Below are 13,930 nucleotides of genomic sequence, written 5' to 3'. Positions count from 1 at the left end.
ATGTGATTTAGCTTTCTCACAATGGCCTTAATAATCATCACATAAGAGATGTGTAGTGTGGCATTAGGGATAGGATTGAATGCTGAACTTTGTAGTGCTGGGTTGGACTTGATGATCTTAAGTCTTTTCTAATCTAAAGGATTCTATGGTTCTAAGTTATTCCCTTGTTTCCCTCTGTATTTAACTCTTGGTAAACAGATCCTTGATACCTTTGTTCCAACAGAGCTTGTCTGGTTGTTGCCTTTACAAAAGTCTACACTCCAGAAGGAAACCAAGTCCTTTGGCCTTCTTGGCCACCTGGGCAACTCTGAAGTTTTCAACAACAGCTCAGTCTAGTTCTTTAATTGGTCAGATACCTTACACACCCTATAGGGATTAAAAAAATCAGCTTCACAGGCATAACATACACAATTTCAACTTGGTATTTTTAATATCAGTAAGAAATGTTGCTTAATAACATGGTAATGTTTACTTCATGATTCACTTTGCCTTAATTACACTGTAACAAGCTGTCGTGATTCCATCGTGCATTACTGCATAACACCTTCTTAGAACAGATTATTACTTCTGTGAAACACAATTAACTGCAGAAATTAGTTTCTTGACCATCCCCACATCTGTCTTGCTCTAGCTGACTAGCAAGTCCCAGGCTATGAAAAAGAAGCAGATTTCTGATGCTGAAAGACATCACTGTCATGCCTCTTTACTTCTTCTAGTTGAATCACTGGGAATTGTACTTGTTTTTCAAACCATTTGGCAACAGTGAGAAGCTGCTTTTCCTGGAATGAACGTCCAATGAACTGAAGCCCAACTGGCAAGCCTCTCTCTGAAAGAGCTGTAGGAACACTTATGGCTGGCAGTCCTGGAAGAAAAAAAAAATACACATGCAAAGACCTACTATAAACCTTAGAGTAATTTCTGTATCAATTTTAAGAGAACCAGAAAAATAGAGAAAAAAGACTAGCTAAAATAATTTGATTCAACGAAATGAATGCTAGATGATCACAAGAAATTAATTAGAGAGATTTAAGAGGTCAGCATCCTCTGAAAAAGATAATCAGCTCTCCTTAGGAAGAGATTTCTGTCTCTGGAACAGATTCATCTTACCTGCAGCCCACACTCAGCTCCAAGGTACCCTACTTTAAAATCTGGTCATACATTTTTAAGCGTTTATTAAAACTGTCCTTAGACCCAGTTGTCACTGTAGGACTTAGGACATGGGGGTGAAGTATCTTGATTCTAAAGAGAAGGTTAAATACCTAAAGGGACTGGACTTTCAAAATGATGAGGCAGGGGAAGATGTAGTTGAGTTCCTGCCCCTAGTCACCTGCCATGTTTGCAGCCTGTGTCAGGATGTCATCTTGAGCACTGCGGGTCCTGTTGTCCTCCTGGATGAATTCTGTGTAAGGTGCTGCATCACTCAGAGTGGTGGGAGTGAGTAAAATATCAACACCGCTCCTGAAAACCTTCACAAAGTCGTTGGCAATGAGACGTCTCACTTTCTGGGCCTTGACAAAGTATTTCTCATAGTTCCTAGAAAGGAATAGGGACGTAAAGGCCTGACACTTTAATTCCCAAAATACAGAACTTTATTTCTTAGTTACTGTGGAAAAGACAAGCCCAGTAATCCTTTTGGACAAAATTTTAACTGACACTGGAAGCTTAGTCACCACACATGTGTTTATGCTCTCATAGCAGAGGAGCTGCCAGAGAAGGAAGAGATGAGGGCATACAGCTGAAGGAAGCTGAAGGAAAAACAAAACCCTACCTTAAAATAATTAACTAAAAATCAAAACACTTTTATGACCATTTGGAAACTAAATAAACATTGAATTTCACAGAACCATGGAAAATTCTTAGTTGGAAGGGACCTATCAAGATAATGGAGTCCAACTCCTGGCCCTGTGCAGGACACCCCAAGAACCACACAATGTGCCTGAGAGCACAACTCAGACTGGCTTGGTGCTGTGATCACTTCCCTGGGGAGTCTGTTCCAATGCTCAATCACCTTCTGGGTGAAAAGCTGGTATCTAACCTAATTTCACTGTAGGGCAGCACAGCAAAGTCTAGAAAACACAGAACTACACATGTCTGAAAAATAGGAATTAACCATTTAGGATTCAATCCAGCAAGATACTTGAAGCAAATGAAAAAGTCCCATCATCTGTGGACAACTCCAAATGGATTTAAAACTATGTATGAGGTTGTAGTATTCTTCTCTGTAGAAGAACTTATCTTTATCCATTTTTCCCCCCTCAAGTAAACATGTGATCTATGGATTTCTGTCTTTACACAACTCTGAAGCAGAAACACATTAATCAACTTTATGTCTATCATTCCTTTTAACCACATATACAGAACTGGTAAATATGGAATTTTAAATTCAGAGAAGTTCAGTTTCAAAAGTAACTGTCATCTAAACCCTCATCGATCTGGGAAAGAAAAAAAAAGTAAAGTAAAATAAAAATGGAGTGGTGTATTATCAACTGCTACATGCCAGAGTGTTTACAGATAAAACAACTACAACTGCCTAAATCCCATTTTGTTAGAGTAATCTAAAGATTTAAGATTCCAAGAAACAGCAATAAAAATGGTTATAATCAATGAACAGATTCAAGTCAGTAAGTTATACAATGGGAATTAGACCTTTTTCTACAATCACTTCAGAAATCCACCTAGCTGTTAACTTGATAAAGTCCCTAAGTGCCACATCTACATATCTTTTAAATATCTTCAGGGATGGGGAGTTCACCACTTCCCTTGACAGCCCTTACAGAGAAGACATTTTCCCCAATATCTAATGTAAACCTCACAGGGTGGAATATAAGGCTGTTTCCTCACATGTTACCTGGGAGAAGACACTGACTCCCACTCACCACAACCTCTTTTCAAGTAGCTGTAGTGAGAGTGATAAGGTCTCTCCTTTTCTCCAGGCTAAACATCCCCATCTCCCCCAGCCACCCCTTGTAGTCTTGTGCTCCAGACCCTTCACCAGCTCTGCTGTCCTTCTCTGGACACACTCTGGCACCTCCATGTCCTTCTTGTTGTGAGTGGCCCAAAAGTGAATACAGGATTTGAGGCATGGCCTCACCAATGCTGAGTACAGGGGGACAATCCCTGTCCTGGTTCTGGTGGCCACACTGTTGCTGATACAGGCTGACATTCCATTGGCCTTCTTGGCCACCTGGGCACAGCTGGCTCATGTTCAGCTGCTGTTGACCAGCACCCCCAGGTCCTTTTCCCCTGGGTGGTTTTCCAGCCCCTCTGCCCCAGCCTTTAATGTTGCCTGGGGCTGTTGTGACCCAAGGGCAGGACCTGGCCCTGCAGAACCTCACACCATTGGCCCCAGCCTGGCCTGTCCAGATCCCTCTGCAGAGCCTTCCTGCCCTCCTGCAGATCAACACTACCACTCCAACTGGAGCTGTCTGCAAACTTGCTGAGGGAGGACTCTATCCCCTTGTCCATCCCATCTCTAAAGATGTTAAACAGAACTTCCCAAACAATCACCTAGTCATTTTAAAACTTTGAAAAGCAAGGTAAAATAAGCTGTAAAAGGCAACATTTGCAAGAGACACAGATGGGTTTTCTCTACTACTTGTTCTAAGAATGCTTTCTGAACCCTGCACTCTGTTCTTCAAAAGTAATTTACTGTGGAACAGGAACACAACTCTCCTGTTCCATCTGGGTGGAAGCTAATTGTGTATTCCTTCACAGAAGAGTTAACTATGTGAATTTTAAAGCAGCCTCAGGAAAGCTGATCTGGACAGCTGTAAGCAGAGGGAGCACACTTGGCAGGAGTGTCGGCATTCCATAAAAGCTGGTTGTTACAGACTGACTGACAACATTCCTGTCTCTGAGAGCAATCAGAAGTCACATCTGATGAATACTCTTGCTGACAGAGCTCTTTCAAAGCAAGTGCACTACAGAGACTAATTATATGCCTAATATTTTTGTTAGTATCTGAACAAATTCAGACAAAGAGGAAAAGCACATTTACTAACATAAATTAGGACTGCTGGATAAGGGTTGAAAACTAAAACCATAAAATCGATCCATGCACTAGCTTCTCTACGTGAGCTGGGTAAAACCCTGACTTCTGTAAGGACTTCAGTCCAATACTTCTGCTAATGATTCTCATTCCCTGTACACTGAGACACAGAGCTGCAGTTAATTTAATTGCTATATGTCTGGCTTTCTCTAGAAGATCTCACTAAAAAGTACCAGCAGTTTTTCTATGCAGTTTTAATGAAATTAACAGCTACAGAACTTCTAACACTAAGACAGTAAAGACTTCAGTATGATTTCAATGTCATACCATAGGGTAGATTTCTGCCTAATTTAACTAATGGATGCCAATAATGCTCTGGTAGGGGAAAAAAAATCACTAAATTGTTCTACTTATTTAATTTAGGACACTCACTGGTAAGACTCTGGGAAAACATTTTTGTTCATTATTAAGAGGCATTATAGAGCTAAAGCAATAATAAAAATACAAAGAGCTACTAGAGTAAGAGCAATTTCTTCGTCGTGATAAGCAGTTAATCACCATTTGCTCAAAAATTCATTAACATGGAAAAGCTGAATTTCAAGAAGTTCTGCTTACTGTTTCAACAAGAAGTAGTTTCCTGACAGAATCCTTCCTCTTACAACATCATTGAAGCCTTCTCTCCGTGTTGCAGCATACATACTTTCAGTGGAATCCTTCATGTCAGAACGATGTCCTGGAAAGAAAAGGCATTCTGGGTGTTAATACTTCTTGTAATCCTTAAGATTTAATAATGTCATAGTAGTAGAATAGGTCACTGTTTGCTGCAGCCTGACATGCTACTACTCCGGAAAAACAACAAAACACATTCCTGTTTTATTATGGAAATACTAAACTAGATTTTGAGCCCAGACACTGATATGCCTAGTAGTGAAATATATTACGTATTTATTTACCCATTTTTGTCTGCACAAGGTTTTTTGCTATATTCCATCTTGGAGAAATAGTATCAACCATCCAACCATGAAAAGAAAATCTATGAAAAACACTTTTTAGTCTATGAATAACACTTTTACATGGCATCCAACAATGTTTCTACTGTCTGAGAAAAAAGTTTTTTCAAAGGCCTTACCATATTCCAATCCATCAAACCTGGCCATATTTGATGCCACTTCTGCAGTGCACAGCACATGATAGCAGACAATTGAGTAAGGAGTGTGTGGTAGGCTCACTTCAACCACTTTAGCACCTGCATTCTTAAACAGGTCAGCAGCCTTTGACCAGAGAGCCAGAATTTCACTAGACAGCCCTGGTGCATGATATTCCTTAGAGGAAAAACAAGAACAGGAGTTATTTTACGTACTGGTTTACTTCTAATAGCAACTAAAACACAAATACTCCTTGCTAAAAATACAATGAAACCATTATCTTGCCACTATATGATTTAAAGTACCAATAAAAACTTTTTGCATCTACTAAATCCTATACAATGAAGGGGTACTAAATTAACAGGATTGAATCTTCTTAAGAGAATTATATTCATCCCAGCAGGATCGACATATGTATCACAGATCATGGAATTTCAGAAGTTTCTTCTGAAAGAGTAATTGCCCAGCTATTCCCATATTTATCTATCAAGACTAAACTGTACTGCTCTGCAGTCACAGGTACAAATTCTTCAGGTCTAAATCCTAAAACTAGGGCTGTTAGCCCCTGTTGTTAACGCTTACAATGTTATCAGTGGCAACTGGCACACCTTGGTGAAACAAATAAAACCACCCACCAAAGAAGAACTACAATCAAGGGGTTGGGAGAGACTTAGAGTAGCTACTTTCCTATTTCACAGACAAATTATAGATATTATATTAAAATTCCCTGGTTTTAAAGATACTTGCTTTAGTTCTAAACCATAATATCAGGGTCATAATACTGTCTGATTTCTGAGTAGCTATGACCCATGTTTAATGTATGCATGTATCTGTTTAGAATAACCTGTAGCAGTAGAAAAAACTGTCCAAAAGATAGGAAAAATTAACCAACATCACAATTTTAGATTTATCAAGATTGAAACAGTATGCAGCTGATCAATTTTCCAGGCACGTAATTTTTCCATTTCACAGATTGTGAATAATCAGTCAGTGGACATCTCTGCTTACCAAATTAAAACTTTTGCTATGCCTTTTCTAGCTTAGGTTCCAATGCTGAGAATACAATTAATAAACGTTATTTACATTGTCTCTTTGAAGGCAGAGCCTTTATTAAATTAAAAAAAGGCTCAAGTCCCAAACTTTGTTCCTAAATTTCAAACAAACATGATTGAATTGCATACATCAGATGCCAAATTACAGATGTCTTTCAGTTCTTATTAGGATTCTGCAAATCACAGCTCCTTGTGCCATTCAATGGCCTTTAAAATTCTGCTCTATATTAACACAGTGGTATTTAGGCAAGGATCCCAAAGCTCTGCACAAACCAATACCAAGCTCACTGCGTGGGAAGGCACCAAGAGCAACTTGTTCGAGGTTACAGAGTAGACTAAGGAAAGGGCAACAGAGAGAACCAAGAACTGAAGTTCCCCATTTCCCCTAAGTTCCTGACAGTGCTTCCTACCACAATGACAACATGTTTTAGGTGATGCATTACTGTATGCTTACTCCAAATTGCCTGGACAGGCAACAGAGCAAACACATACTGTTCTTTTCCAGGAGCTGCTTTTACTGTCTTCACTGTTTCCAATCATGGGAGACTAGGAGGTGGTGGCCAAGACAAGTATTTTTTTGTTATGTGTCTTTTATTTGTTCTTCCTGTCCATAACTGTTAACAGGATTTAAATGTTACCTTTGGAATTCCAATTGAAAGCTTGCTGACATCAGTCAAGTTAGGTAGTTCAAACGGCTTAAAGTCATCCTGAATTGTGGTAGAGTCCTTAGGATCATGTCCAGCAAGTGAACCTGAAAAAGACACCAAATGTGAAGACCAGGAAAAAGTTAGTTAGTTAGGATTCAGTCTGTTTTGAGGAAATGTTGTAAACAAAGGTGTATGACAGAGTAATACCTAACAAAACTGCTGCATCATCCACACATCTGGTTAGGATTCCTGGCACATCCATGGAGTTCACTAGAGGAATGAGACCATGGCGAGAGATCAGTCCATATGTTGGCTTTAAACCTACAACACCACAGTGAGCAGCAGGGTTTCGGGTAGATCCTCCTGTGTCTGACCCTAAGGCTCTATGGTTTCAAAAGGATCATCATTAGTAAGAGAATTCAGAACATTTCCAAATCATAAGAACGTGTGGCTTTGAGATGCATGGATTTAAAACTGTAAATTCTTCCAGACCACAAGTCATAATCACACAGCCTAAATTCCAGTCTGCTCTCTATGTCTATTTTTCATTTGTTCTCTGATTTTTCTTAGGGTCTCTGAATTTGCCATTAGGAGAGTCCAGTTCTCTTCACAAAGAAAAGGCAGATAGGTAGAATTCAGACCATCTGAAAATGGCCCCAAATATCTTTTTCTGCCTTCCCTGCCCCAATACTGTGGTCTGTTCCAATACTCTGGACTCCAACTGGCACATCTGATTTAGGGAACAATTTTCAACACTTATATCTTATTTATTGGGTAACCAATGCACCATGAATCAGCATTTTCCAGGATAAAAAGGAAGAATGACACTTCTTGCCCCTAACAAGAGGGCATACTTTGGAAAGATGTTTTTCCTGTTTCCAAATCTACAAAGATTGATCAGAACTCCCAGTTTACATTAGCTTAGGTACAATTAAAACACAGTATATTATTATCATTATTATTATATTGAATTCCTCTTTCCTTATCCACAAGTGAAACCTTGTTCTTTCTAAATTGAAACTTTTATTTCAAAAACTGTATTGCAATGAAACATGTTGTTCTCTTGTTTTTAATAAATTTAACTCAAGCAGCATTAAAAAGACAAAGCAGTTTTCATTCAAATCTTTGCCAAAACCAATTTAAACTCCAGAAATAGGTATAATTTTTATTGAAGTGAGTATATGGCTTTTCCCATAGCCATTTGTTTATGAGATGGCTGAACCAATTCAACTGACTTTCCTGAAGTGGAATTTTTTCCAAAGCATTTGTGTTGATGTAAAACATCCTCAACTTTATAGCATTTTTGGACATCCAAATCCCAAACTGAAAATGTAAAGACTGGCAGCATTCCTGGTGCTTGAAAGACACTAATAGGATGGATATACAATAGGTTATATGCAATAAAATAGCTGGACAAAAAAATCTCCCTGATCTGACAATGTGCTGAGCAGTGCAAAATGGAAGCCCAGCAACATAGGAAAAGGTGCCAGACCCTCTCAGGATCAGCCCATTCTGGCTCAGGATGAGAACCAGCAGTCCTTGGGAATGGCTGCACTGAGTTCAATTTCAACAGTATTAAAATGTTGAGTAGGTTACATCCCAGTAAAGGGCAAGGATAAGAAGAGATATATAACTTTAAAAAGTAATTTAAAGAGTTGTAATCAACGTTAGCAAGAATATTTTAACATCAAAATAGATGCTTGTAATGTAGTCTATGGGCAAATAAGGATAAAGTAACTAAAGAGCATTTTTAAACACCTTCCAATTAAGAGCAGAATTGAAATAATCTTCTATAAAACATGTTCCGACATGTAGCTCTAAAAATTGCCATAAAATGCAAGGTGTAAAGGTTTGTGATCAGTTTGAACAGTCAGATGGAGAAGACAGTATAGACAACTGACTTGCTAAAACAGAGTGTTGATATTCCATGCAGTTAGTAATTACTATTTAAAAAAAAAAGTCCAGTTTGTTTAAATTTATTTAGGAAAAAACTCCAAACAACCATAAACACACACTTGCCTAAAAAAACACCCCAACACTAAAATTGTTTTCTAAGTTAAAAACAGGGAACTCTGTAAGTATCTATGTAGTAAGTACTCTGTACTCTTTTGTTAAATAAGAGATTTGAAAGTTTTTAGGTCCCAAATCTCATGTACTATTACATAACTGTGCTATAAAGACAAAGGAGCAGAGGAAAGATTATTATACTGTTACAAATTGAGGGATCTCTTAATTTTCTGAATTACATTTTCAGTGTGTATTTGTGTAATGCAATTAGGGAGGAAGAGGATGCGTCACAAACCCCTTAAGACTTTTTAAGAGATTATGTGAGAATAAAACTGTCACTCCCTTACTGCCATCATAATTTTATATATATTTCACAAAGTGCAAAGTGGTCATACCACTGAATAATGCCTGAAATGAGTAAATCTAAATTTGCCTGCATGGATTAATTCTGGCTTCATGATATGCCACGAGTAACCTAGGGATGCTGAAATAAATTTTTGCATGCCAGTGCCAATAACCCTCTTACTTCCTACTAGCTTATGAGAAAGTTATAAAATTAAAACACTCCAAAAATATTTTGAGACATTTAGGGAAAGACAATTTTAAAAGCCTCTTACGCAAAACATGTGAAAGACGACACAGCAGCCGCGCTGCCTCCTGAGCTCCCTCCTGTTATTACCCAGTTTGACTCTTCATCTTCAGAATGGGATTTTGGGACAGACTTTTCCTTGTACTGTTTTGAATAACTCCAGGGATTTCTGACTGGTCCAAACACTCCATCCGTGCTCCCAGAACTGAGATAGTCAGACAGGACAAATACAGACAGAAGTGACAAATGACACAGTTGTATTCCTCAATTTATTTTTTTTAATCCAATTCCTCATCATGCTTGCAAATTCAATTTCAACACAAGAAGACTGGTGTATGTAAATCCTTAAGCAGTCAACTTCTACAACATTATATACAAAATTCATAGCTGTTCATCAGTTCCTGACACAGAACCTGAACTGGTACCTCTTTCTAACTTCTGCTAATGCCACTGAAACAAACAGAGTCACAAAGACCTAAAACTGATTTAAGATATGTAACAGTACAGGAGCATATCTCTTTCAAAACCAAGGTATTCTGTTTTTCCAGCCCTGTATTTGACACAAGATCACTGTTGTGAGGAAAAACATGCTGCTAGAGGTGGAGAAAAGCTCCACAATACCAGGAACACACATTTCTCTGAAATGCCACACTATTATTCACTCTGTAGCCCTCTGCAGAGACCACAGTTCACTGGTTCAGAATGCCAGACTGGCTTCTCAGAAACTGGTTTCAGCCAGCTTGTGTCACCTAGGTGTGAGCTGACACCAGAAGCAGGGCAGGGCATACTTTCCTCCTTCCTCAGGCCCTCTACCCCATGCTCCCCCTGACTGCCAGGTGCCAGTGTTACCAGCTGTATCATCAGACAGAACAGGCAGCTCTCAGCAGTTGAAAACAAATCTTATTGAGACATCACTACTTTAGAGCTGGATCTGCTCCCTGATCAAGAGATCATGCAAACACACAGACCAGAATGAGAAACCAGTATTGGGATAAGCTCTTTAGGAGAATCCTGTGCTTTAATGAACTTAGACCAGCTGTAATACTGCATTATCAGGTTTCTCCCCAGCTTTTTGCCTGCTCTTCCTCTGAGGAATAGCTTTTTACATAAAAATTACTTTATTCAAAACAATATTGTCCAAGCACTTCCACCCCATCCATGTGAATTTCCAATCAAACCTTGGACTCTGGTTTTCAGTATAATAAAACCAAAATACAGCATTTACTGTTTTTCACAGGTAACTAAATCTCAGAGATTCCCTTCCAAACCTGGCAGTAATTCCCATCCCCAACAGCCCAATGCCATTCTCTGCTACAGCTTGGCTGCCTTCACTGATTTGCAGAAGAATCAATTTGTAGGAGCATTTTTGAATGTGCTCCTGACAAAAAGTCACCACCATTAGCTTAGGCAACTTAAAAGCCTTGCCCTCGATTAGCCTGTGTGCAGCAAATCAGGGAGTACCCATACAAATCACCCCAGTGGTCAGATGGCAGAGGCAGTGGCTGCCACTGGGGGCACGATTACAATTACCTAAGGGCAAAAAGCCATCAGTAAGGAGAGAGGAAAAGGCAGCAATTAACTGTGTTGTAACCAATTCTATAAACACACTACTGAATCTACAAGAAGGCCACTTGTCCTTGGCCTTCTCCTGCAAAAGCTGGACTGCTTCCTGCCTCTCAAGCACACTTGAACACTATGTTCACAAAACTCAGCGTCTGTATCATTTACACAACACTACAAAGGCTCAGGGAAAAGTTCATGCAGCTCTGTGTACCCTTCCAGTAAGTATTCATTGTTGTCTTGCCTCACAGAAAGGAGTTAAGGATTACAGGTAGATTGGAACAGATGGTATGTAAGCTATTTTATGTAAAATCAACACATTAAAAATCATAAACATCACTCACCCCATTGCAAATTCATCTAGGTTTGTTTTACCTAAAAGCACAGCTCCCTGATCCAGTAACTTCTGAACTACTGTAGCATTGTAAGGAGAAATATAACCTGAAAACAATCAAAACAATTAAGAGCAACTGGTGAGATGCAAGTTATTTTTACAAGTAGCTACTCTGAACATTTTGATGCTGTCATTACCACTCAGACTTTACATAATGATGAGAACTAGACCTCAAATGGTAACCAATTCACTTCATGAATGATAACAGGGGCTTCTTCACTCCCACTTTCATCAGGAACAAGGACATCACTCCTAATACTCATTGCAATCAATCACATAAATGTGCTTTAAGGAATGCGCTTTAAAGCACATGAGAATGTGCTTTAAGGAAAAGCATCTCAGGTAATATAACAACTTTTACAACAGTGAAGTCATATTTTGTTTCTTCTGCTATTAAAAAAAAACCACAATCAAATCAGAGGACTGCTAATTTACTTCAACTGTCTTCCACAAGGATTAATATAAAGTTTTACTTTGTGCAGAATAAAACAGATATAAGAAATGTTTCCTACTTTTGTTTTTACTATAAAAACACTGTAATGCCTGAAAATGTTCATGAACTGTTAATAAAAACAATGAGTTTAGGAAAGAAAAAAATTTCCTTAAAAGCATTATAGAATGTGATTGCATGTTGGGATTGTTAACATCTGCCTTTACTACAGCCACCTAAAACCAATGTGAAGGAAAACGAGAATTTTGGAACTATTTTATTGTAGTGCATAGGTTTTTATTATAAATGTTGTTAAATGCATACAAATATAAAGAGATAACATGCTTAGAAGAAGGAAAAGATCCATCTGTAATACCAGATGAACTGGCTAGTGAAACTGGATAAATGTATTTCCTCAAATGACACCAGCTCATTTTTTGAAAATACTTGGATTTCTGGAAGACTCCAGTCCATAAACCCTCCAAAGAGCAAAATATCTGTTTCTATTTTAAAAGCTTTACTGTACCTTTTAGCATGTTTGATGCACATGTTGTCTCAATGCCAGCTGTATTAAAGTTGTCTTTTACAGCAATAGGAATTCCATCTAGAATGCCCAGTGGCTGACCTACAATGAAATGATTGTAAAACAACAGAAATTAAAGCAAAATGTGCCCTACATATGTTCTCATCGATTACTGATTATTTTACATGTCCCTTTGGGTGATTTTGAAAGCAAGATTGCTTTCCACTTGGCATTTGATGGTTGTCTGTTCCATTTTCAAGAACCACCTTCCATTCCAACTCAAGCATTGAGCACTCTGCCCAAACCAGACCTCGTGTCTAAGCCCTCCACCTGCTTTCATCCAGGCTGGCTGTCCCAATGGAGTGCATTCCAATGTCACCACACAGTGCTTATTGCAGCCATAGGTGCTACTAAATCCACCCTATCACTAGGCTTGGAGCCATGAACTCTGCCTACCTGACATACACAGTAGATTAATTACTGAAACAGAGAAAATCTTTCCCAAGTAATTGATTATCCACCATCAGAAAAAACCCCAGAACCAACAAATACCACAAAAAAAAACCAAAACAAAACAAAAAAAACCCCAAAACCTAAATGGCCTACATTAGGAAGCAAAACAACCTGACAATTTTATTGAGCTGTCAGAGGACAGCAAGTGTCACACATGAAGGAAAACATGTACTCTACTAGGTGAAATTTACCTTTCCTGCCTTTCTTGAAACACAAAGGAAAACAAGGATGGCCATCTTCTAAATGCTGCATGTAACAGGACTGAAAGCTGTTCTGTTCTCCAATTACTAACTGCAATTAATAAAGCTACATTATTTTAATTTACATTCTTAATTAAAAACTCGATAGGTTGTGCTAGCTGTTTGCCTATCCCAGTCTGGAGGCCTGTGAATGACCACTGCATTTGCCTATTCATCGCAGCTGTTGGCTACATATTCCAAATGAACTGCTGAGGGAAAGAAGCAGCAGACACCAAGCAGCAGTGCTGTCCAAGAGGCACAGAGCCTATTTAACCTGCAGTGCCTCGTTTGGTCCAGGTTTTCCTTCTGTTTTTTTGGCCTAAATACTCTCCTGAGTGCCAAGTGTATACCCACGGAAATCTCAAGTGTGAGCTTCATCTCCCAAGAGTCAAACAAGCCAAGACATCCCCTTTAAAAAGCAAAGGTGCTTCGTCTAACACAGACAGCTCCTCCTCAGCAGCTTCTTAAGGACTGACATTAGTTACAAACCAACATACCTCTTTTATATCTTTCCTCTGATTCTTCAGCCTGCTTCAAAGCGGTCTCTTCCGCTACGGTGATGTATGCATTCAGAAACTTGGTGCTTTTGATGAGGGCCAGGCATCGCTGGCAGAGCTCCGTGGGAGCGACTCGTCCTTCCTTCAACGCCGCCGACACCTGGGAGCGCAGCCCGTCGTTCAGGGCAGCCGCCGGCCAGAGGCCGCGCCGGGGCGGAACGGGAAGAAAGCGCCATCCCCGCTGGGGGAAGGAGCGCACGGGAAGCGCTCTCCCGGGCCGCCCCGGGGAAGGGGAACGCGAGGGTCACCTTGCGAACCCGCCCCGCTCCTCGGCATCCCCGGCAGG

General features: G+C 39.5%; 1 protein-coding gene across 2 annotated transcripts in view; it reads right to left on the bottom strand.

Moving 5' to 3' along the window:
• Positions 1-399: 399 nt before the first annotated feature.
• The window catches only part of QRSL1 (glutaminyl-tRNA amidotransferase subunit QRSL1), a 13,849-nt gene continuing 318 nt past the window's right edge, over positions 400-13,930 (bottom strand). The window contains exons 2-11 of one of the 2 annotated variants that reach the window (XM_071446801.1): positions 13,585-13,744; positions 12,339-12,437; positions 11,333-11,429; positions 9,457-9,633; positions 7,040-7,215; positions 6,824-6,936; positions 5,118-5,310; positions 4,604-4,721; positions 1,328-1,533; positions 400-862 (exon numbers count right to left, since the gene is read on the bottom strand). In XM_071446801.1, coding sequence (XP_071302902.1) covers positions 651-862; positions 1,328-1,533; positions 4,604-4,721; positions 5,118-5,310; positions 6,824-6,936; positions 7,040-7,215; positions 9,457-9,633; positions 11,333-11,429; positions 12,339-12,437; positions 13,585-13,744 — 1,551 coding nt within the window. In that variant the 3' untranslated portion in view covers positions 400-650. Of the gene's footprint in view, positions 863-1,259; positions 1,534-4,603; positions 4,722-5,117; positions 5,311-6,823; positions 6,937-7,039; positions 7,216-9,456; positions 9,634-11,332; positions 11,430-12,338; positions 12,438-13,584; positions 13,745-13,930 lie in introns of both variants that reach the window. The other variant, XR_011682250.1, reaches the window with a different exon arrangement.

Source organism: Agelaius tricolor, unplaced genomic scaffold, assembly GCF_023055355.1.
Source record: "Agelaius tricolor isolate 1412-34295 unplaced genomic scaffold, bAgeTri1.0.p SCAF_1, whole genome shotgun sequence".
NCBI classification, from domain to species: Eukaryota; Metazoa; Chordata; class Aves; order Passeriformes; family Icteridae; genus Agelaius; species Agelaius tricolor.
The sequence above is the reverse complement of the archived record's forward strand: the minus strand, read 5'-3'. Positions and strand labels throughout refer to the sequence as shown.